General features: G+C 51.6%; 1 protein-coding gene across 1 annotated transcript; it reads left to right on the top strand.

Moving 5' to 3' along the window:
• The first annotated feature begins 391 nt into the window (after positions 1 to 391).
• On the top strand, positions 392 to 21,756 carry Xkr7 (XK related 7). The gene is made up of 3 exons (XM_048347450.1): positions 392 to 984; positions 19,236 to 19,438; positions 20,801 to 21,756. The coding sequence occupies exons 1-3, from the start codon at positions 392 to 394 to the stop codon at positions 21,754 to 21,756; spliced, it is 1,752 nt and encodes a 583-aa protein (XP_048203407.1).
• The last annotated feature ends 225 nt before the right edge of the window (positions 21,757 to 21,981 follow it).

Consider the following 21,981-nt stretch of genomic DNA (forward strand, 5'->3'; position numbering starts at 1 on the left):
GATTGGAAAGGGGAGGGGGAGGGACAATAAAAGAGAAAAAGAAGGAAGGTGAGAGGCAAGGAGCATGTGGCCGGGGACGGAGGCAGAGGTGACCTGGGATGCTCTCCCAGCCCGGCACCCCCACTCCGGGTCTCCGCGCCCCCCCCTCCAATCCGGCCCATGCCCGGGCGGGGGAGGGGCGGCGCGGCGCCGAGAGGAATGAATAATTGAAGGGGGGAGGAAAAAGAGGGGGAAGGAGGAGGAGGGACCGGAGGGGGGGGGGGACGGGCAGGGAGGAGGCGGAGGGGGAGGAGGCGGGCGCCGCCCGCCCGCCCAGGGCCCTCCCCGCTCCGCACCGCACCCCCTCTCCTCCGCCGCCCGGAAGTCGCTCCCCGCCTCCTGCTCCGCCAACATGGCCGCGAAGTCGGATGGAGCGGCGGCCGCGGCCGGCCCGGGGCCGGAGGGGGCGCCCGGAGCGGCGCGGGGCGGCGCGGGCGGGCGCGGGGAGGAGGCGGCCGGGGCCGGGCCCGGGGCCGGGGCCGGGGCCGGGGCGGGCGGCTCGGGCCCGCGCTACGAGCTGCGGGACTGCTGCTGGGTGCTGTGCGCGCTGCTCGTGTTCTTCTCCGACGGCGCCACCGACCTGTGGCTGGCGGCCTCGTACTACCTGCAGGGGCAGCGCACCTACTTCGGCCTCACCCTGCTCTTCGTGCTCCTGCCCTCGCTCGTGGTGCAGCTACTCAGTTTCCGCTGGTTCGTCTACGACTACGCGGAGCCCGCCGGGGCCCCGGGGCCGGCCGTCAGCACCAAGGACAGCGCCGCGGGCGCGGGCGCCGCCATCGGCACCAAGGACAGCGCCGGCACCTTCCGGACCCAGGAGGGCGGCGCGGAGCCCGGGCGCCCCCGGCCCGCGCCCTCCGCCGCCCGCCACCGCCGCCGCTGCTGCCGCCTCTGCGTCTGGCTGCTGCAGACCCTCGTCCACCTCCTGCAGCTCGGCCAGGTCTGGAGGTAGGAGACCAGCCGGTGGAGGGGGCTGAGCCCCGGGAGATAGGGGCCGCGTGGAGGCGGGGGGGGGGCGGGGCGGGGGCGCAAGGAGATGACTGCACCCCAGTCCCGCTTTGACCTTTCTGCCCCCCCCCCTTCCTAGCCTGACCTCGGCCCTGCCCCACCCTATTGCAGCTCTCGGTTCTTCTCCTTCTGCTCCTCCTGACCTCTGACCCCAAACCCTGCCCAGCTCCGGAGCCATCGGTTCTGATGTGACCATTGCAAGGGGGAAGGGAGGGGGGAGGAAAGGAGGGAGTGAGGAGGACCAGGCTTGGAACAGGGTCACAGGGCTCCCCACCGCTCTGATTTCCCCCTTCTCTGAGAATGCAGAGTCTAGACTTAGGAAAGATCTCAGAAGTCCTTCCTTGCTATTAAAGAAGCTCATTTTGCGATAGCAGCCCCTTCCCAGCCTCTCCGGAGAGACAGGATTGGAGGCAGTTAAATGACCATCCCACCTAAACTTCTTGGACTTCTTTTGGGGAACAGGGGTGTGCTGGACCCACCTGGGACCCTCTCTGGCTCCTTCTCCTTCCTAAGGACTCTCTCAGCAACCTTCTTCTCCAAAAAGGGTCAAGAGGATTTGGAATCTTGAACCTGACATTCGATGGCCACTGGCTGCCCTTTAATCCTAAAATGGTAGGAAATATTGAGGCTTTGTTCAGGCTGCTCATTTCCAGGCCTCTCCCTGTGCCAGGATGAAGGGTGGATGCTGGGCTGAGTTCATTGGAGAGGGTGAAGTCTGAACGGAAGGCTCCCCTTGAATGTGAATTGTTCTAGCACCTTGGACTGCACTGTGCACTGTGCACTGTGGTCTTAGGCAAAACCTTCTCCCTCCTCCCCACAAGCCTCAGGTTTCCTTACCTGTCAAATGAGAGGGAATCCCTTCTTTTCTCATCTAATTGGCTTACCGTTATATCTTTCCTATCTGTTAAGATGGTCAAATGAGAGAAGGTATGTATAAGTAGTTTATCAGGGGAATGTTATGATTATGATTACAGTGATGTTGAAGAACCATGGGAAAAAGTCTCTCTACAAACACAAAACACGATTATTGCTGTTGTAATATTTATTCTGCTACTTGTTAAGGCATTCTGTCTGACTCAGAAAACTGTTCTGGCCTGAGGGTAGGAAACAGGACTCCCAGGGTTTGTCCCAGCTGTTCACTTGCTGTGTCACCCTTGCTGTGTTCTCCATCTCTCTCTGCCTTGGTTTCCCCATCTGTGCCTGCCAAGATGCTGTGTGTACCCACTTAGCTTGCCCTGGGGGTACAAGAGTAGAGTGCCATCTACACAAGGTGGTGGTAATATTATTAGCTTGATATACAAAAATATTCATGTCTACATCCAGGAACTAATCTGCATTTGTCATTCTGTCCCCGAGTGGACAGATGGTGAAAGTTATTTTTAGATTACAAAACGGTAGCTTCCTATTCTTGGTAGCCAATGCTTCCCCCTTTCCCTTCGACCTAAAGTGGGCCAGCTTCCCCATGACACACTGGCTGCCTTCCTCCCCATTCAGCATTGACTTGCAAGAAGCTAATAGGTCTCCCTTTTCTTGAACATAAACTTAGGTTCCCTCAAAAGGATAAAAAAATGACCACAGGAATGGAAATGATTGAAAGTTCATTGAGATTCATGGTTTCTTAGATACATGTGCTATTTCCTGGGTTCAGTCTTTGTACCAAAGTATACTTTTTAAAAAAGGAAAAAGAGAAGAAAAGAGTTATTTCCACTATATCTTCAGTTCTCCATTTGTAAAGTGAGAGAGATGAGTTTTCAGGAATAACAATCTAACGGCTTTGGGGTGGAATCTGGCTTATGGAAGTGTTTTGTGTAGGTTGTATAGTATTTTTAAAACACAGACTCCTAGCAATTCTTGCAAAACATTGGCTCTAGCAGTTTCAGGCCTGTAACCATTTAGACAAGGTGTATGTGTTCTAGTTTGCCTACTCTTTGATTACATCTGGACCATTTCTCTAGGCACTCACGTAGGCAACCAGAGCACTAATGTTCTGTAACAATTATTTTATTAAGTACTCACTTTGTGCTGAGCCTTGCCAGTTGCCTTTAAGCCTGCTTTGTCTCCTCTGTCCCTCCAAATAATCTTGCCAGGAGGTCAATATTACAGTTTATACCTGACAGATGAGGGAATGCAGGCTAAGAGAGAGGGCATCCTTGCCCAAGGTCATACAGTGAGGGTCTAGAATAGCTGGGACTCAAGACTCTCTGCCTTCAGAGCCCAAGTTCAATTTACCTACATTGCTACTAATTCTGTCACTAAAGTATTCCTCCAAAGCTTGAAGAATTATGCCAAGATTCCTGAATGATAGAAAGCCAGGCTTCTGTTGCATGGAGATAAGAATGTGAAAGAAGAGAGAGGGAGCCCAACCCTATAGGTAATGATGAGGAAACAGGATGTGTATTGTAGGAAAGTGCCAGATTTGGGATTGAGGGAAGGACAGGACAGTGACCTTGGACCAGGCTCTTCCTATCTCTGGACCTCAGTCCCCCCACTGTGTGAAAATGAGATTAGATCTATTAATGACATAAGGTAGAAAGTGCCTTTCTGATACTCTATAATGTTCCAGCATGGTGTACCCAGGTACTACTCAGAACAGCTTATTAGGTTATCAAGGTAGATTTGGGCTCTCCATCCCCCTGAAAACCTCTTCTATGTTTAGGCTACAGCATTTCTCTCTGTCCCTCCTAACAAGCCCTGCACTCCAGAGAGGCTCTGAAATGAGTTAGTGACCTGCTGGGTGCATTTTCCGCACAGACTAGCGATCACTTAAAGAGAGTAGCAAGCAGGTCTAGGGTCTGCAGAGATCTGGAAGGAACTGGTGACGGCTGACTGTCCTCTCTGAATTTAGATTCTGTAGTTCATCAAGAAAGACTTCACAGAAATGCCTACTGGAAATGCAAAATCCACATTATGTCTCCTTACCCAGGCTAGAATTCTGCCTCTGGATCTGTTATCAAGGCTAAAGTCTCAGAACCCTTGTACCATAATCTAAGCCAGCTGAGAGTTTGGTTGAATGAGGCAAATTCAGAAATGATGTACAGAAGCCACTGGGGATAGCTTTCTTAGAAATTAAAGCCATGTTGGCACATGTTGAGTGAACACACCAGGTGTTCTACAGATGTTTGGAGTGGAGAGCCTGGGCCAGTGGGGAAGAGAGGTGAATCTGGGCCTGCTCCAGGGTCAAGCCTGATTGGCTAACCAAATTTTCACTTCTTGATCTCATAACCCCTATTCTCAATAAGATTTTCAATTATAAAGATTCCCCCCACCAGCCCCAGCTCTTCAGCCTTGTGCAATGCTGAATCAACCACTGAAATGCTTTGAGGAATCAGGTGGGATATATAGACAAATCCACGGAGTGTCAGACAAGGGGGCATCATAGGGCAAGAAGGGTTCCAGACTAGTGGAAGCTACCACCTTGCTTCCTCAGCTGCGCTGGGGGAAATTGTGGGCCAGTACCGTCAAGTCTTGATTTCTCAAGAGAAACAAGAAACTAACTTTTTCTCATTTTTGCATGAACTCTCCCAATTTTCAGCTACTAATTAAGATTCTTAAAAATAGTATCAACCAAAGGAAATGTATTTGTGGGTCTGTCTTCTTTGTAACCTCAAGCAAGCTCTTCACTACTGATGAGGGCCTTTTCCCACAGAAGATGCTAGAATGTTTAGTGTCTAATGAAGGAATGCATTCACACTGCCTACCTGACTGTGGCCTGAGGCCATGCAAGATGCTCTAGGAGACTGTTCCCCCCTCACCTTGAAACCTGCCCTCCAGTGGCTGTTTGTCAAACCCATTTGCCAGATAAGGAAGTGAGGGACACAGTCAAGTGATCTGTTCAAGATCACCCACTCACTCTCAGTGGGGAGAGGTGTGATGCCTGCCTGGCTTTGTCCACTCCCTAATTCCAGCTCTGTCCCTGGCATCACTTACTGGTTATGCTAGGGGAACCACAGAGCTATGTTTCCGTGCAGTGACAGATTGGATCCCCAAGAGAAGGACAGACAGAGCCTTTGGTGAGGCAGGAATCTGGCCTTGAGCTGGACACCAGCCTGTGTATTCATCATTCCTCTCCTCCCCCATCAGTCCTCTGAGCTAGTAAGCCACTGAGGGCTGTTAAACCAATTAAAGTCCTTACCCTGTCTCCTATGACCCTGTGGGTAGTGGAGCAGTAAGCCGTGAATCCTGCTTTCCCTAATCTTGAACTCTTGGGCCCCAGCTTTGCCCAGATAAGCATGGCTTTCTAAGCCAATTACTGTGTGACAACCTGGCATGGAAATATTCACAGACTCTCAGGATTTGGGCACCTCAGAAGAAAGAGGAGGGGAGAGAGGCAGTTCAACGTTGGGAGCAGGGGGCTAACACCCTCTCCATGTCTAGACCACTAACAAGCCCTGCTCCAGAGAGCTCTCAAAGTGAGCTAGTGACCTGCTGAGTGTGGAAATCTTCCCCACTGGGAAGCTAACTCTTGGCTAAGAGCTTGAACTCTGGATCCAAATGTTCCCAGTTCAATTCCTTAACCAGCCACATGATCTCTCATCCCTTCTGAAATAGGGACCATAATGGTATCTACCCATATCTTGGGTTGAGTTTAATGAGATGTGTATCAGGAGTTTAGCAAAGGGCTGACCCGTCATTAAGTGTTCAAAACCTGTGACCATCATAGTGCGGCAGCCAGAATTTGTTTCCTGTGGGGGCAAGGTTTATTCATGGAGCAGTAGCCAGTGAGGGGATAGAGGCACCCTGAAGCCATGGGGACACTACAGTCACGCGTTTAATCTGCAATCATTTATTTAGCAGATGTTTATGGAGCACCTGCCGTATATCAGGTCCTGTTCTCAGTGCTGAGTCTAGAACAATGAACAAGCAAGCCAGTCTTTGTCTCTTGGAGCTCAGTAGTCTAATAGAAGAGGCCAACAAACAAATAGAATATACATTTCATATATATACTATGAACTGTAATGGGCCAGATGGAGGTAAGTGCTACAGGAAGAGCTGAAGCAGGGCAATGAGCAGGGAGTGGCAGGGAGCAGGGTGTGGCTGAGATGAGCTGGTCAGCTAAGGTCTCTTTAAGGAGATGACACATGGTCAGAGAGCAGAGCTAGCCAGTGGAAGAGAGGGAGTGGCATTCGAAGGCTGTTTGAGGTCAAGGGAAGCAGAAGGCAAGAAGCCCAAGTGGAGGCAGCAGAGGAGGTGGAGGAGGAGTGTCAGGAATGATGGACAGACTGGCCATCCTGATCATTCAGTACTTATAAGCCATGAAAGGGGACCTAGAGAATCTAACCAGAGGAAGAGCAGGGTCTGACCTATAGTTTTCAATGTCCACTCTGGCTGTTGGGTGGCAAATAGACTAGAGGGAGACCAGGATAAGCCCGGAGACCCAGGAGGGGTCTCATGAAGGAGCTGAGGGGCAAGGGGTATGCTTCAGGCTGAGCTAACAAGATCTCTGCCCTTTGGTCCTCAGTTTCTCCACTGGGGCCCTCGAGTTAATGTTTTGAACCCACTCTTTGGAATCAGCCATGGTCCTGTGTCTACCACTTCCTGTGACTCTGGGCAAGGGGCAGAACTTCTTCATAGCCACGGTACCTACCTTGTGTGGCTTGGGGTATAACAAATGAAATAATGTGTGTGCAGTGCTCAGCACAGTGCTCTGAACAGGCAGTACTCAGCAATTACCATTAGCCCTAGTATATATAAACGAATCAGGGGCTGAGCCCCCTGGTGGCTTTCAAATTGCGTGTCCTGTTCCTCTGGCCATCATTTCCACCTGGGCATCTTGGAATATCTTTTTTTGTTTTCTGTTAAGGATTTTGTTTTGATGAATCAGGATTTCGTTTTGAACACAACCCTTGAACTTGGCCTGTGACCCTCCATGGAGGTTCCTCGTTGCTCTGACTTTGCAAGGTTGTTCCAGACAACCTCCCCTCCAGCTCACCGTGCACCCCACAGCCTCCTCCCCCTGCCCATCCGGCTGCAGCAGGCCATTAGAGCTGCTCCTAACAGACACTGAGGCGGCAGTTGGGCCCCCATGTCCCCTGTTTGATCTATAAAGACCACACAGGAGAAACCCAGGGGAGTTGGAGGCGGGAGGGCTGCCGGGAAATGGCTTTGAACCCTGGCAGCTGGGGCAGAGGTCTCTGGGGAGCCACTCTGGCCCCTCCATTCACTACTCTGCCTTTGTGTGGGAGTCCAAATTCCTCCCTTGGGAAATCTTGTGAGCCTCCGGTTGCCAACCTCCCTACCTCCCACCCCAATCCTCGATCCTCATCTACAACTGAAGTGATGTAAGTGCTGCCCTGGAGCCCCAACTCCCCCCTCCCTCCTCCCCCCCCCACAAGGAGTCCAAAGGCTTTAGCTTGGCTTCAAGGCTCTGAGCCCCCACCTGCCCCTGTCTCCTTGCTGCTGTAGCCCCAGGATGACCTGCTGTTGTTTCCTCTCCCCCAAAGTAAGCCATCATTTCCTTAGTCTGAGAAGCTGCCTCCAGCAGTTTCCTTTCTCACTCCTAACCTCTCCTGAACCAACCCATCCTCTGTCCTCAGACCCCATCTCCCACCCCCATGACCAGGCAAATCATGGCCTTTGTATGAGTGAGTGAGCCTGTCCTGGGGCTTGACTTCAGCACCTGGGCTCTGTCCTTGCTCAAGGCGAGCGCTCTACTGCTTGAGCCACAGCCCCACTTCCAGCTTTTTTGGTGGTTAGTTGGAGATAAGAGCTTCATGAACTTTCCTGCCTGGGCGGGTTTTGAACTGTGATCCTCACATCTCAGTCTTCAGAGTAGTTAGGATGACAGGCGTGAGCCACCTATGCCGGCTAAATGCTCAGCTAAGTCCTTATAGTCTACAAGGAAATTGTTTGCTAATGGAAGAACTCTCCTTGGGTGGTTGAGATTTCCAGCAGTGCTAGAGCAGCTTAAACAGAGATTCTCCCATTATCTCTTAGGGAAGAGGATGGTGAAGAAGGATTTCCACTTCTTGTGATGCTTAAAGGTTTTTACTGTTGGCTTTTTTTTTTTGGCCAGTCCTGGGGCTTGGACTCAGGGCCTGAGCACTGTCCCTGGCTTCTTTTTGCTCAAGGCTAGCACGCTGCCACTTGAGCCACAGCGCCACTTCTGGCCATTTTCTGTATATGTGGTGCTGGGGAATCGAACCCAGGGCCTCATGTATACGAGACAAGCACTTTACCACTAACCCATATTCCCAGCCTGTATTTTTTTTAAGTCAAGTAATATTGAAAGTCATAGTTATCATTTATTGAGACTTAGAGGAAGCTCTAAGCACATCTGTAATCCCAGCACTGGGGCATCAAAGGAGGGAAAATTGTTCCAAGCCATGCCATCTCAAAATAACAGACAGAAAGATGTAGATTAGGTCATTCACCTCTCCATGACAGCCCTGGCAGAGAGTGCAGTAATAAAGAACAAGTCTCTAGAGTCAAAATCCTAGCTCTGCTGCTTCTAAGCTGTGTGTTCCTGGGCAAGTCATTGACTTCTCTGGGCTCTGAATGGTGACAATGGCCACATTGCAGGCTTACTGACTTAATATGAGGAGCATGTTTTGTGCAGTACTCAGCACTCAGCCCTCACAGAGCTAGCTTTGTTGGCCCATTTTATACCTGTGAAAAGGGAGGCACAGAAAAGAATGGCCTCCCATTTAGTACATGGCCAAGTCAAAGTTGGAAGCCATGGGATTAGGCCTGAGAGCAAAACCACTAAGCACGCTGGCTCAGTAGATTCTTACAATATAATCCTACAAGATAAACAGGAGAAACCTATCAGGAAAGCGCTCACTGCTAACATTCTGGGCTCTTCTCAGACATCCTTGTCCACCCCCATTGCGGTTTCCTTCTCAACACTATCATCCATCCTCTGCCCCAGAGCCCCAAAGGGGTTCTTTCTTTCTCTGTTATCCTCAGTGGGCTCGTGTCCAGGGCCGGCAAGGTCCACACCAGCGCTTGGAACATTGACACTGCTGAAGCAGGCTTTGGGGCTGTGACGTCAGTGGCTGAGCTCAGGCAGTGTGGGAGCCTGCTGTAGTCAGGGGTACAGCACTGAAGCCTGTGAGGCCTCCCGCCTCAGCCTTCTGCCATCAGTTGGCAAGACAAGGTATGGACAATGCAGAAGAAGTAAGAGGAGCAATGGAAATCTGGATTCCTGGGAGGGTGCACATGGAGCTGACAAGAAAACTGTCAGACAGGAGGTGCTTCATAATTGTTGATGTGAACTGAGTTAGAACCTTTGAGATCAACAGCTTGGGCCAGTTGTTTCATTCACTGTCTCAGAGTTTGATTACTTCAACTGGAAAATCCAATGGGTTCTGGGTGAGTTTCTCCCAAGAGTTGAGCAAGGAAATAAAGAAGATGCCATTTCCCCACAGATCCAGACAGACACTATGACTTCCTAGCTATTAGGACCCCAGGGCAAGTTGCTGCGTCAGCCAGAGCCCCATCTCATCTCTGAAAGGGGGATGATGGTAATGTTGTGTAAAGAAAGACATTCTGAGCCATGTAAATGTACAGGGCTTGTCACATAATACACAATGTGGCCTAAAGAGCATCCTGCTTGCTTAGTACCAAGAGACAGGGTGGGAGAGGGGTATTAAGGGTCCCCACTCTCGATGACCCCCACACACGGATCCCTGTTGAGAAAGGAACTTGTTCTGTGGCTCCAGATAAGGTGTGGATGTGGATGGTGACCCAAAGTTTCAGAGAGGCAGAGGCTTTTGAACAAAAGCAAGAACCCTATGTCACCCAGGCCTCTCACAAACAGATCAGGCATGGGCCCTCTGCCCACCAGTTGGTGGTGCTGAGGGAAGTAGCTGACTTAGGCAGAGATGAGGTAGTAAGTGCTTCTACTTCAGGACAGGGGACAAACTAGATAATAATAATTTTTTAAAGCTACGTACAGTTTGAATAATCTGTGGGTCAGAGTAGAGTGCCTGCCTAGCACTGAGTTTGATCCTCAGTACTTCCCCCTTGGATAGAAAAGGAAAGGAGAGAGAGAAGGGGAAGAAAAGAGGAAATAAGGGGCTGGGAATATGGCTTAGTGGCAAGAGTGCTTGCCTCCTACACATGAAGCTCTCGGTTCGATTCCCCAGCACCACATATATGGAAAACGGCCAGAAGGGGCGCTGTGGCTCAGGTGGCAGAGTGCTAGCCTTGAGCAGGAAGAAGCCAGGGACAGTGCTCATGCCCTGAGTCCAAGGCCCGGGACTGGCCAAAAAAAAAAAAAAAAAAAAAAAAAAAAAAAGAGGAAATAAAAGTAGAGGGAGAGGGAGAGGAAGGAGAATTGGTGGCTTAACCTGGGGCTTTAGGATGCTCAGTTCCGGGATGCTGAACAGCCACATCCCAGGTTGTAGATCAGTGGCATTTTATTTTTTATCTAGTTGTTCCCTTTTGCAGTACAGAGATTGATATCTAGCAAGCACTCTACAACTGAGCTACAGCCTCAGCCAGCATTGCTTACTTGGTTTGGGGTTTCTTGTTGTTGGTGTTTCAATAAATATTATTTTTATTTTTTGCTGGTCCTGGGGCTTGAACTCTGGGCCTGGGCACTGCCCCTGAGCTTTTTCACTCAGACTAGTGCTCTACTGCTGGAGCCACAGCTCTACTTCCAGCCATTTGTGATTAATTGGTGATAAGAATCTCGGGGGTGGGGTTTGGAAAGTGCTCGCCTCATATACATGAAGCCCTTGGTTCGATTCCTCGGCACCATATATATAGAAAAAGCCGGAAGTAGCACTGTGGCTCAAGAGGTAGAGTGCTAGCCTTGAGCAAAAAGAAGCCAGGGACAGTGCTCAGGCCTTGAGTTCAAGCCCCAAGACTGGCAAAAAAACAAACAAACAACAACAACAACAACAAAGAATCTCAGGGACTTTCCTGCCTAGTTGGCTTCGAACCATGATCTTCAGATCTCAGCCTCCTGAGTAGCTAGAATTACAGGCATGGGCCACCAGCACCTGGCTTGGTAAGAATTATTTTTTTTCCAAATTTTTATTATCAAACTGATGTACAGAGAGGTTACAGTTTCATACGTTAGGCAATGGATACATTTCTTGTACTGTTTGTTACTTGTCCCTCATACTCCCCTCCCTCCTCCCCCTTTTCCTCCCCCATCCCCCCGGAGATGTTCAGTTCACTTACACCAAACAGTTTTGCAAGTACTGCTTTTGTAGTTGTTTGTCTTTTTTTTTAGGTAAGAATTATTTTACATTGTCCAAAAATAGTATACACTCACTGCAACTTTTCATTAAATAAAAATTTAAACATACACAGAAGTAGAAATTAGACTAGTGACCCACCTACCATCACAATTATGGACTTCTGGTCCACCTTATTCTAGGTAGCTCAGCCCCACCCAGGGGAGCTCTGTGAGGACAGGATGTTTTGTATCCACACCATTCAATGCCTATGGCTATGGAGCACTTTGGAATGGGGCATAGGACTGAGGAACTGATCTCGAGCCATTTGCTAGGCTGACATGATACCGCTGAGCCACACCTCTGACCCTGGTTTTCTTTGTTTGTTTTTGCCAGTCCTGGGGCTTGAACTCAGGGCCTGAGCACTGTCCTTGGCTTCTTTTTGCTCAAAGCTAGCACTATCCCTTGAGCCACAGCACCACTTCTGGCCTTTTCTATATTTGTGGTGCTGAGGAATTTAACCCAAGCTTCATGTATATGAGGCAAGCACTCTACCTCTAGGCCATATGCCCAGATCTTCATTGGTTTTGTTTTTTTTTTTAAGATAAGGTCTTGCAGCCTGGCCTGGCACATGCCTCAACTGAACCTGCCTACTTTAGGCTCCCTGTCGTTGCTGGGACCACAGTTGCATGCAGTGGTATCCAGTTTCCCTCCTTTGAGATGAGGATCTCTCAGACTTTCCTACCTGAGCTGGCTTGGAACTTGGATCCTCCAGTTCTCAGCCTCCCATGTAGCTTGGTGCCTCTCACAACTCCCAGCTATAGGTTCAGAAGTGGTCTTTCGAACTTTTCTGCTCAGGCTGGCCTCAACACAATCCTCCTGTTCTTTGCCTCCCAAAGAGGTAGGACTACAGGCATGTGCCACTAATGCCTGACTCTGAACTTGTAATTGTATTGAATTTTAAGTCAATTGTACAACTTGTACAAATTGTACAACTTGCAACTTATGTTGCAGGTGTAGTTGTTGAGAGCATGGGTCTAGAACCTACTCCATTTCCTTCCCTTCAAGTTAGCAAATCTCAGACCTCAAATTGTTGCCTTCAGACATAATTCAATCTATCTCTAAAAACAGACTTTAAAAAAACATTTAAAATATGTACTAGTGCTATCACACCTATAAAAAGGAATCCTAGCTTTTTTAAAGTTCATATGGTGTTTCTTTAATTAGTTGCTAAAGTTTCCAAATTAGGACTCACTCTCTTTTGGAATCAATATCCTAATTTCTGGTTATCCTTGAAAAATTACATGGAAAAAACAAACAAACAAACAAAAAACCCAATGATGGAAACTCCAGTCACTGGAACTTCAGGCTCTCCAGGACAGCTAGTGAGATGGGCTGGGTATATGCCCCTCCAGCCTGGGCACACCACCATAGTTTCCCAAGGTCTCAGGTGGTGAAGTCAGCCCAGCACCTCTGGACTTTGGTGTTGGAGACTCTATACTTGTCAGGAATTTCACAATCAGACTTGTACCTTCAGATGTCACCAGCTCATATTATCTCAACTCTACAGGATAGCAGGAAAAGAGAGAAAGGAACAAAAAAAAAAAAACACCTTGCCTTTTTAGGTTATGAGATCCTGACTTTTAGTCTCTACTCTCCACCCACTCTGCCATCCCATTTTACAGAAGGGGAAACTGAGGTTCAGATTGAGGAAGAGAGCTGGCTGTGCTCATACAGCGAAGGGTGTGAGAGACCGGGGTGTGGTCCCAAATGCTCTGTTTGCTAGCAGCTGCCTGTTTATCTGCTGGACAAAAACAGGGACCATTGGCCTTAGGTCTTGGATTTTCATCCAGAGCCTAAAACTAGTGGCTGGAAAGTGTTTGGCTTCATCTTAGCAAAAGAAGAGGTGACTCTGTGAGGGGGGTGGGGGGTGCTGAGGAGGAGGGAGACAGCCTGGCACCCGGCAGCACACGAAATGGAAGGAAAACGTGTAAAATCACATTCTTTACTGACATTTAGGATCCATTTGGCTGCCAATCCCAGGAAGGTCCTATTTTTTGCATCCTTGCAGGAGTGCTCAGAATTGAGGGGTGAGCTGATGGAGGAGGGGGGTCTCAGGGCATTCTCCCAGAAGCATCTGGGACCACACTGCATCTGGTGACCACAAGCCCATGAGTCCCTGGCTCAGCCTGACCTATGCCCCAAGGCAGGATTTCAGGGGTCAGTTAGTCCTGCCCTATGACATAGTGCTGAGTTTTCTGGCTGCTTGACCTTCTGCAAGTGAATTCTCCAAATGCCTGCCAACTGCCTCTGGACCATCTGGGCATTGGATCTCCTGTCTCCCACAGCACGTGCTCCCTCTAAAATGCACTTACCAGTTTAAAACTTACCCTTTAGCCAGGCACCGGTGGCTCATGCCTGGAACCCTAGCTATTCAGGAGGCTGAGATTTAAGGATCACAGTTCAAAGCCAGCCCAGGCAGGAAAGTCCATGAGACTCTTATCTCCAATTAATCACAGAAAAAGCCATGGCACTGTGGCTCAGCTGGTAGAGTACTAGCTTTGGGCAAAAGGGAGCTCAGGGACAGCAACCAGGCCCAGAGTCCAAGCCCCAGAAAGGGACCAAGAAAACAAGCTTGGGGCCAGCACCCAGGCCCAGAGTTTAAGCGTCAGGATAGGCAACCAATAACAAAAAGAAAAGAAAGGAAAAGTTCACTCTGGGTCTTGGATAAAGGCCAAATCCTCCACCACGGCCCACTTCATCTCTCATTTTCTCTCATCTGTTGAGCAGCTACTGTTCTGACCACATATCACTCCCCAGTCCCCCCCCTCCCAGCTTCTTGCCACAGGGCATTAGCTCCTGTTGTTTCCTTTCCTCCTTCTCTCCTTTATCTGGAGATCTTTTTTTTTTTTTTTTTTTGGCCAGTCCTGGGCCTTCGACTCAGGGCCTGAGCCCTGTCCCTAGCTTCTTTTTGCTCAAGGCTAGCACTCTGCCACTTGAGCCACAGTGCCACTTCTGGCCGTTTTCTATATATGTGGTGCTAGGGATCGAACCCAGGGCTTCATGTATAGGAGGCAAGCACTCTTGCCACTAGGCCATATTCCCAGCCCCTATCTGGAGATCTTTATGCTGGCTTTAGACCGTGTTCCTCCAGAAAGCCTTCCCCACATTGTAATAGCTGGGTCCTGGCCTAATCTTACCCCCTCCTCTGTGCTAGAGAATGGACCCTTGATTGGGGCCCGTCTGTAGCCCATGGAGGTATTGACAGGGAGCCTCTGTGGCCCTGTCCCTGGTCTGGGACCCGGCAGCCATTGGCTGCCTTTCTCAGGGAGCTTATATCAGAGTTTATCAAGCCCTTCACTGACTCAAGGGGCCATGGAGAGACAGGTCTGAGTCCTGGATCTGGAGCCAACTTGCCATGGGATTTTAGTCAAGACCTAGTCTCCCTTTCTAGGTTTTGGGTCTCCCATCTGCAACATAGGGTGATTGTAGTGCCAACTTCAAAAGTTTGTTCTGAGGAATACACAAGTTAGTGTGATAAAAGGGCTCAGCAGAGCCAGTCATATGATCGGCATCTAGTAGTAAATGCTGGTGTTGGCATTGTTGCTAACCCCTGCACACTATCCCTCGCAGAGCAGGTTTTGGCAGGTGGGGTGTTTATTGACTCTCCAGCCCCTCCCTGGGCAGCCTGCAGGGTCTACAGGGCCTGGCCCACCTGGGAGGCAGAGAGTTCCTGGGAGGCAGAGAGTTCCCGGAGGCTGCTTCCTGGACGGCAGAGCTGGGGAGCTTCTGGGAGCTGCTGTGGTTTTGGCCCAGAGCTGTGAGGGGGTGTGGGGAGGGGGAGAACACATACTCGGAAATGAAACATGGAGAGACCAACAGATGGAGGAGCTGAGGATGTGAGAGACACAGGCAGACAGAGAGGGACCCAGAGTCACCGAGAGGAGGAGCAGGCAGGGTAGGACGGCTGGAAAACTGGCAGTAACACGGAGCCACGAGCTGAGCAGCAAACCAGCAGATGGACCAGGCAACAAGGGATAGGACAGACAGATCAACCAATCCATGAATGTAGCCAGGACCCAAGACAGACAGGGAGACAGCAGTAGCCACAGAGACAGACAGGCTAACCAAGATCCAGAGTCAGACTAACAGGTAGACAGAGCACTGGAGAGCACTTATCTAAAATCACACCTGGAACTGTGTGACTCATTCACAGGTGGGCTGGCCAAAGGTCCCAATGGACTGATGGAGGATCCAATAAAGAGCTGACCTGCATCCAAGAGACAGATGTGGCAGATCTGAGCCACAGATACACAGAGACAATGATCCAGGTTCTGAGGCCCAGTGGAGGCTGCATGTCTGGAGGGAGACCGGGGTCTGGGTCATGAACCCTGCCTAGTACTGACTCAAGGTGACCCAGAGGCGAGGCCCAGGAGAGACCACCCCAGCACTGGAGTGGGAAGAACAAAGAGAACAATGGTTTGAAGTGTGGGAGAAAAAGGCAGGCCAGATGGTTTGGAGTCTGCAAGCCAAGGGGAGAGGCTTGGGTTTGAGTCCAAGTGTGATAAGAGGACCTTGGAAAGTTTTATAAGTATGACACAATCCCACAGGTTTTTAAAAATACTCTGCTGGTTGCCATGTGGAGTGGTTGCAGGAGCCCACAGAGAAGGCTGGTGTGGCTGTCCAGATATAAGATGACAGTCACCCGCACTACACGGTGGCATTGGAGTGATGGATAGACAAGTGAATGTATGCTCCCTTCCCCAAAGCCCAGATCCCTTCCTTTCCTTCAAATGGAGCATCTTTCTCTGGGGGTATGTGAGCTCTGGTCATGCTAACAGCAACATCTTTCAAAGCTTTTCCTCCCTCCCTCTCTCCCTCCCTTCCCTTTCCTTCCCTTCCCTTCCCTCCCTCCCTCCCTCCCTTCCTTTCTTCCTTCCTTCCTGTTTTCCTTTGTCCCCTCCCCTCCCCTTGCTCTTGTTCTCTCTTTCCTTATTAGTGGTGGTCCAGAGGTTTGAATTCAACACCTTGAACTTGCTAGGCAAGCACTCTGCAGCGGAACCAGCTCCAGACTTTTTTTCTTTGTGTGCCAGTTCTGCTGCCTGAACTCAGGGTCTGCCCCTGAGTGTTTTTGCTCGAGACTGGTGCTCTACTTGGAGCCACAGCTTCCCTTCTAGCTTTTTTGGGTGGTTTATTGGAGAGAAAAGTCTCATAGACTTTCCTGCCCAGGGTGGCTCTTAATTTTGGTCCTCAGATTTCAGCCTCCTGAGTAGCTAGGGTTACAAGTGTGTGCTACTGGTGCCTGGCTCAGACTTAACTTTTTTTTTTTTTTTTTTAGTTTTTTTTTAGTTTTTTTTTAGTTTAGTTATTACATAACCCAGGCAGGCCTTAAACTTGTGATTCTCCTGCCTAAGCCTCCTGGGCACTGGGAGGGGGCTGGGATTACAGGCATGTACCATCACGCTTAGCTTTCAGCTGCCTTTCAGAGTAGGCTATGGGATAGGATGGACTTGTAGGCATTTTCAAGAGAGGCTGCTTGGTGATGGGGAGCCAGAGGCCTCCACCTAGTGTGTGTTTCCCCATGTGTGCACATCTAGTTCAGGACAGAGATAAGAACCCATCACGTGATGCAGGCTGTATGACAAGCCCTGTTTCAGAGAAGGGAAAACTGAGACCAGGAATATTAGGTTGCATGTCCTGGGCAGGACTGCCTTAAGACCTTGTGCGCTCCACATTTATCAAGCATATTAAATTGCAGCAACATCAAATGTAAATTAAATATAACCAGATAAAATCCAAATTGCAGTTGACTGACTGACACCATGTTCTGTTTTGTAGACGTTTAATTAGACATTTATTTAATTTTGATTTTGCAATTTTTTCCCTGTGTTTTGCAGCCAGGTCCCACACACAGCCAACATTCTCCTAGGCCCATGAACATCTCCCAGGTCCTTGGCAGTGAGCAGTTAGTGCCGGCGGAAAAACAGCCATAGTGTTGGCCTTTTTGCCAAAAGGGGCACAGCAAGGCCAAAACTTAGGCTATGGCATGGTCTCTGTGCACCCCATGACCCCATGCTCCTGGGACGAGGGGTACAGAGACCTCCTTTCTGCTCCTCTCTGTTGCTGCTCCTGCCCACAACAGCCCAGGGCTGTGAGCCCTTTGTCTGTGTTTAGCTGGGAGCTGGCGAGGAGAGGGCAGGAGTGGGCGGGGAGGTGGCAGGTGGCCTGTCAGGTGGTGATGGATGCTGGCCGGGGCGGGGCCTCTCTCACGCTGACCCGGGTCCGGAAACAGATGGTCTTCCAGCCTGAGAGAAACTTCCAGGGTGTTTCCCTCCCCCAACTCCCCAGGTCCCTTCATGTTGGACCAGCTGGTCTCTCCTCTCAGTTCAAAGCCAGAGCTGCAGAAATGGGCTGGGATGGGGGGACTGGGGGGAGATGGAGGCTAGGAAAGATGGCCTCTCAGAGGCCCAGGAGCCATCAGAGAGCCCCCCCCCCCACTAGCCACCTTCAGGTCTGCTTTCTGCCCCTCTTATGTTTCCTGTCTTAGCTCAGCTCTGTCACTGCAGGCCTGGACCAAACCCCAGCCTCTCCTGGCTTCTCTCCAAGCTGGCTTCTGGAACGAGCTTTCAGAGCTTCAGTGTTGATTGTATCACCTCCGATTCTGGGATGGAATTCAGATTTACAATAAAACCTGAACTCTCCAGTCCTGAGTTTTTGTTTTTGTTTTTGTTTTGTTGCAGGGCCTTGCACCGACTAAGCATGTGTTCTACCACTAGCTATACCTCCTGGCCTCCAGGCCAGAATTTGAGGCTCTTCCCAGTCTTAGTCTCTGCTCATCAAAGTCTTCCTGTTTGGGCTGCCAGACCCCTGAGTGCTGAAACCCCTCGCCCCACCCCCAAAGGCCACACACTCTCTTGCTATTGCACTATTTTGTGTGTGTGCTAGTATAGGGGCTTGAACTCAGTGCTTGGGTGCTGTCTTTGAACTTTTATACTCCAGGCTGATGCTATGCCATTTGAGTCACAGTTCCGTTTCTGGCCTTCCCTTGGCTGGTTAATTGGAGATAAGAGACTCACAGACTTTCCTGCCCAGGCTGGCCTCAAACCCTGGTCCTTAGATCTCAGCCTCCTGAGTATCTAGGATTCTAGGTGTGAGCTACTGGCACTGGGCTCTTGCCATGCACTTTCCCATCATCAGCTTCTTTCATCAGATGTCAATCCCTTTTTAAAACCCAAGACCGAACCCGTGGGAAGTCTTCTCTGACTGCCTCCCCAAGGCAGAGGTGTCATATCTCTTCTCTGTGTTCCAAAGAATTTTGTAGCATCCATGTCACCTCCTACCTTGTCTTCCCCCTGTGGGACTATGAATACAGACACAGGGGCTCAAATCTGGCAATGAGTGGGTTGTCAATATACACTTGCTATGTGAGTGAATGAGTCTGCTGCAGGTACTCTTACGATGGGGGAGAGGCAGGGAACCATGGAAGGGAAGGCATGGGGAGCTAACCCAGCTCATCAGAAGAAACACAGCCCAGCCTCGAGCTGCTCAGAAGCAGAGGGCTCTACATTGGGAGATGGGGAGTGGGTAGAAATGCACAAATGAGAAATCGCTGGAAGGATTGCAACACCGAAAAAGGAATTGGGCCGTGGGGCCTTGGCATTTCCCAAGGCCACCACGAGGGACTATGCCTTCCCCATCCTGGCTACCTGTCCTGGAAGGTGGCTAATTGAGGGTATTTCTAGCTAAATGGGGTTAGACAGGTATGGGGTGGGGGGTGGTAAGTGACAGAATCTAGGTCCTAGAACTCTAGATCTGAAAGGATGCCAGAGCCATCAAACCCATCCCACTTGTTGACAGAGAAAGCCACACAACTGCCTAAGAGCAGGATGCCCATTTGGTTATCAGCTGTCCCATAGACTGCAGTTCTGCCCTGGGGCTGGTGGTACACCATGAATACGGCTGCAGAGCAGGTGGGGCACAGGGGGAAGCGGCTGTGCGAGCGAGTGGGCCGTGGGCCCAGAGCCGGGATAGGGGCCGCGGAGCTGAGGCTGGGTCCTTCTGCAGGTACCTGCGGGCCCTGTACCTGGGGCTGCAGAGCCGCTGGCGAGGGGAGCACCTGCGGCGCCACTTCTACTGGCGGATGCTGTTCGAGAGCGCCGACGTGAGCATGCTGCGCCTCCTGGAGACCTTCCTGCGCAGCGCGCCGCAGCTAGTGCTGCAGCTCAGCTTGCTGGTACACCATGGCCAGGAGCCCGACCTGCTGCCCGGTGAGCCCCTAGGGAGATCCCTGCCCTCTCCTCCCCCTCCCCCCAGGGCCAAAGGAGGCCCAGCCCCCTCCCCATCCTCCAGGGCACTCAGGGACCCTCTGACCTGCCTTTCCATCCCCTCATCACCCCTTAGGGCCCTTTGGTGCCCCTCTTCTACTTTGCTCCCTTCCCTATTGCCAAAACAGACCAGATCTTGTGTGTGTGTGTGTGTGTGTGACTACTAGGGTTTGAACTCAGGGTCTGGGCACTGTCCCTGAGCTTCTGTTGCTCAAGGCTAGCACTCAACCACTTGAACCACAGCACCACTTCCAGCTTTTCCTGAGAGGTTTGTTGGAGATTAAGAATCTCATGGTCTTTTCTGCCTGGGCTGGCTTTGAATGGCGATCCTCAGACCTCAGACTGCTGAGTAGCTAAGATTATAGCCGTGAACTGCCGGTGCTTGGCTCAGATCTCATTTCTGACTTTGACTTCACCACACATCTTCGGGCTACTGGGGTACTTCCTTAACCTTCATTCCCCAAATGGCCCCAATCCCAGCCTCCATCTCCTGGGGAGCCCCTCCCTCATACACCTGTCCAATTGCCCGTTGGTTTGGAGAAAACTTGGCCATCTGCCCCCTCACTGGAGATCCTGGGGACCCCTCCCCCACCCAGTCCTGGTCTTAGTTCTCTCTCTTGCCACAGGCCCTGTTCACATCCTGCCCTGCCCCTCCCTGACACTCTAAGACAACCCACCCCCCACCCCCAGTGGCACAGAAGAGCCACATCCCCACATCTCTGGAGCACATCACGCTCTCTCCACCCAGACCCTGTCCAGCCCGCCCTCCATCAGTCCCCCTAGGAACCCTTTGCCAGGGTACATAAGGTCTCACCTGGAAGCTTCGCCCCACCCCACCCGTCACTCAGCCTGCTCAGCTCTAGGCACCCCTCCATACCTAGCCACATCTTGGTGGTCTCTAGCTTCTAAAGAACCCCTCCTGGCTCCTCCATGCCCTAATCATGACCCCTTCTCTGCCTCTTCTTCCACTCCCACAGTCCCATACCCCAATTCCCCACCTCCCACAAGACCCATGAACCCAAACGGCCCCGTGTGAGAGTCCTAGACTTGACTCCTGGGGTCAAGAGCCACCCAGCTTTCCCATCCCTGTAAGCTCCCACCCAACCCTGACCACCCTCGCCTCATCTCATCATTGCCCTTGACACACCTCCATGCAGGGCCTCCCTACTTCCACTGATCCACAGACCCTCCCCTGGCCCCTCCTCAGAACCCAGCTCCTGACCCAGAACCCTCCCCCTCTCCCCAGACCCCAACCCAGACCCACCCCTAACCCACCCCACCCCATCCCCAACCCTGTCTCCACAGTCCTTTCCACCTCTGCCTCCCTGGTGTCGCTGGCCTGGACACTGGCCTCCTACCAGAAGGTACTGCGGGACTCGCGGGACGACAAGCAACCCCTGTCCTACAAGGGAGCCGTGGCCCAGGTGTTGTGGCATCTGTTCACTATCGCAGCCCGAAGCCTGGCCTTCGCCCTCTTTGCCAGTGTCTACAAGCTGTACTTTGGCATTTTCATTGTGGCCCACTGGTGCATCATGACCTTCTGGGTCATTCAGGGGGAGACGGACTTCTGCATGTCCAAGTGGGAGGAGATTATCTACAACATGGTGGTGGGCGTCATCTACATCTTCTGCTGGTTCAACGTGAAGGAGGGCCGCAGCCGCCGCCGCATGACCCTGTACTACTGCATCATCCTGTTGGAGAACGCGGCGCTCACCGGCTTCTGGTACTCCAGCCGCAACTTCTCCACCGACTTCCACTCGCTCATCCTGGTGTGCGTGGTGGCCGCCAGCTTCGCGCTGGGCATATTCTTCATGTGTGTCTATTACTGTCTCCTGCACCCCAACGGGCCCATGCTGGGGCCCCAGGCACCGGGCTGCATCTTCCCAGAAGCCCCAGGGCCTTGTGGCCCGCCAGCCGATGCGGTCACAAGTCCCCCAAGGTCCCTGCCAAGGACTACAGGCGCAGAGAGGGATGGGGCCTCTGTGGGAGGTGAGCGTGCAGGGACCCCCACGCCACCTGTCTTCCAGGTGCGACCTGGCTTGCCTCCCACGCCAGTGGCCCACCCCTCGCGGACAGAGGGGCCTGTCATTCGGATTGACTTGCCTCGCAAGAAGTATCCAGCCTGGGACGCGCATTTTATCGACCGCCGGCTCCGGAAGACCATCCTGGCTCTGGAGTACTCCTCACCAGCCACTCCTCGGTTGCAGTACCGCAGCCTGGGGACCTCCCAGGAGCTGCTGGAGTATGAGACCACGGTGTAGGCCCCGCTCTGCTCCCCACAAGAGGGGCACGCTGGGGTGACCCCACAGTGACCAGTATTAGATCTGGAATTTCAGGACCACAGGCTCACAGGGAGTGGGGCTGTGGGTCTGAGGCCCACCGCTGGGTTTTTTCCAGGAGGAGGCAGCCTTGTGGAGGCTCCAGATCCAGACTCCATTTTCAGCCCTGTGGCCCATTCCCTAATGTCCTCTGAATGGGGGCCCAGG

Source organism: Perognathus longimembris, chromosome 6 (genome assembly GCF_023159225.1).
Source record: "Perognathus longimembris pacificus isolate PPM17 chromosome 6, ASM2315922v1, whole genome shotgun sequence".
Lineage (NCBI taxonomy): Eukaryota > Metazoa > Chordata > Mammalia > Rodentia > Heteromyidae > Perognathus > Perognathus longimembris.

Excerpts from the sequence above, each read along its gene's own strand:
- Xkr7 (XM_048347450.1), top strand. The coding sequence starts at position 392 with ATGGCCGCGAAGTCGGATGGAGCGGCGGCCGCGGCCGGCCCGGGGCCG. Across the intron at positions 985-19,235 it reads CAGCTCGGCCAGGTCTGGAG|GTACCTGCGGGCCCTGTACC; the intron begins GTAGGAGACCAG and ends GTCCTTCTGCAG. Across the intron at positions 19,439-20,800 it reads GGAGCCCGACCTGCTGCCCG|TCCTTTCCACCTCTGCCTCC; the intron begins GTGAGCCCCTAG and ends CTGTCTCCACAG.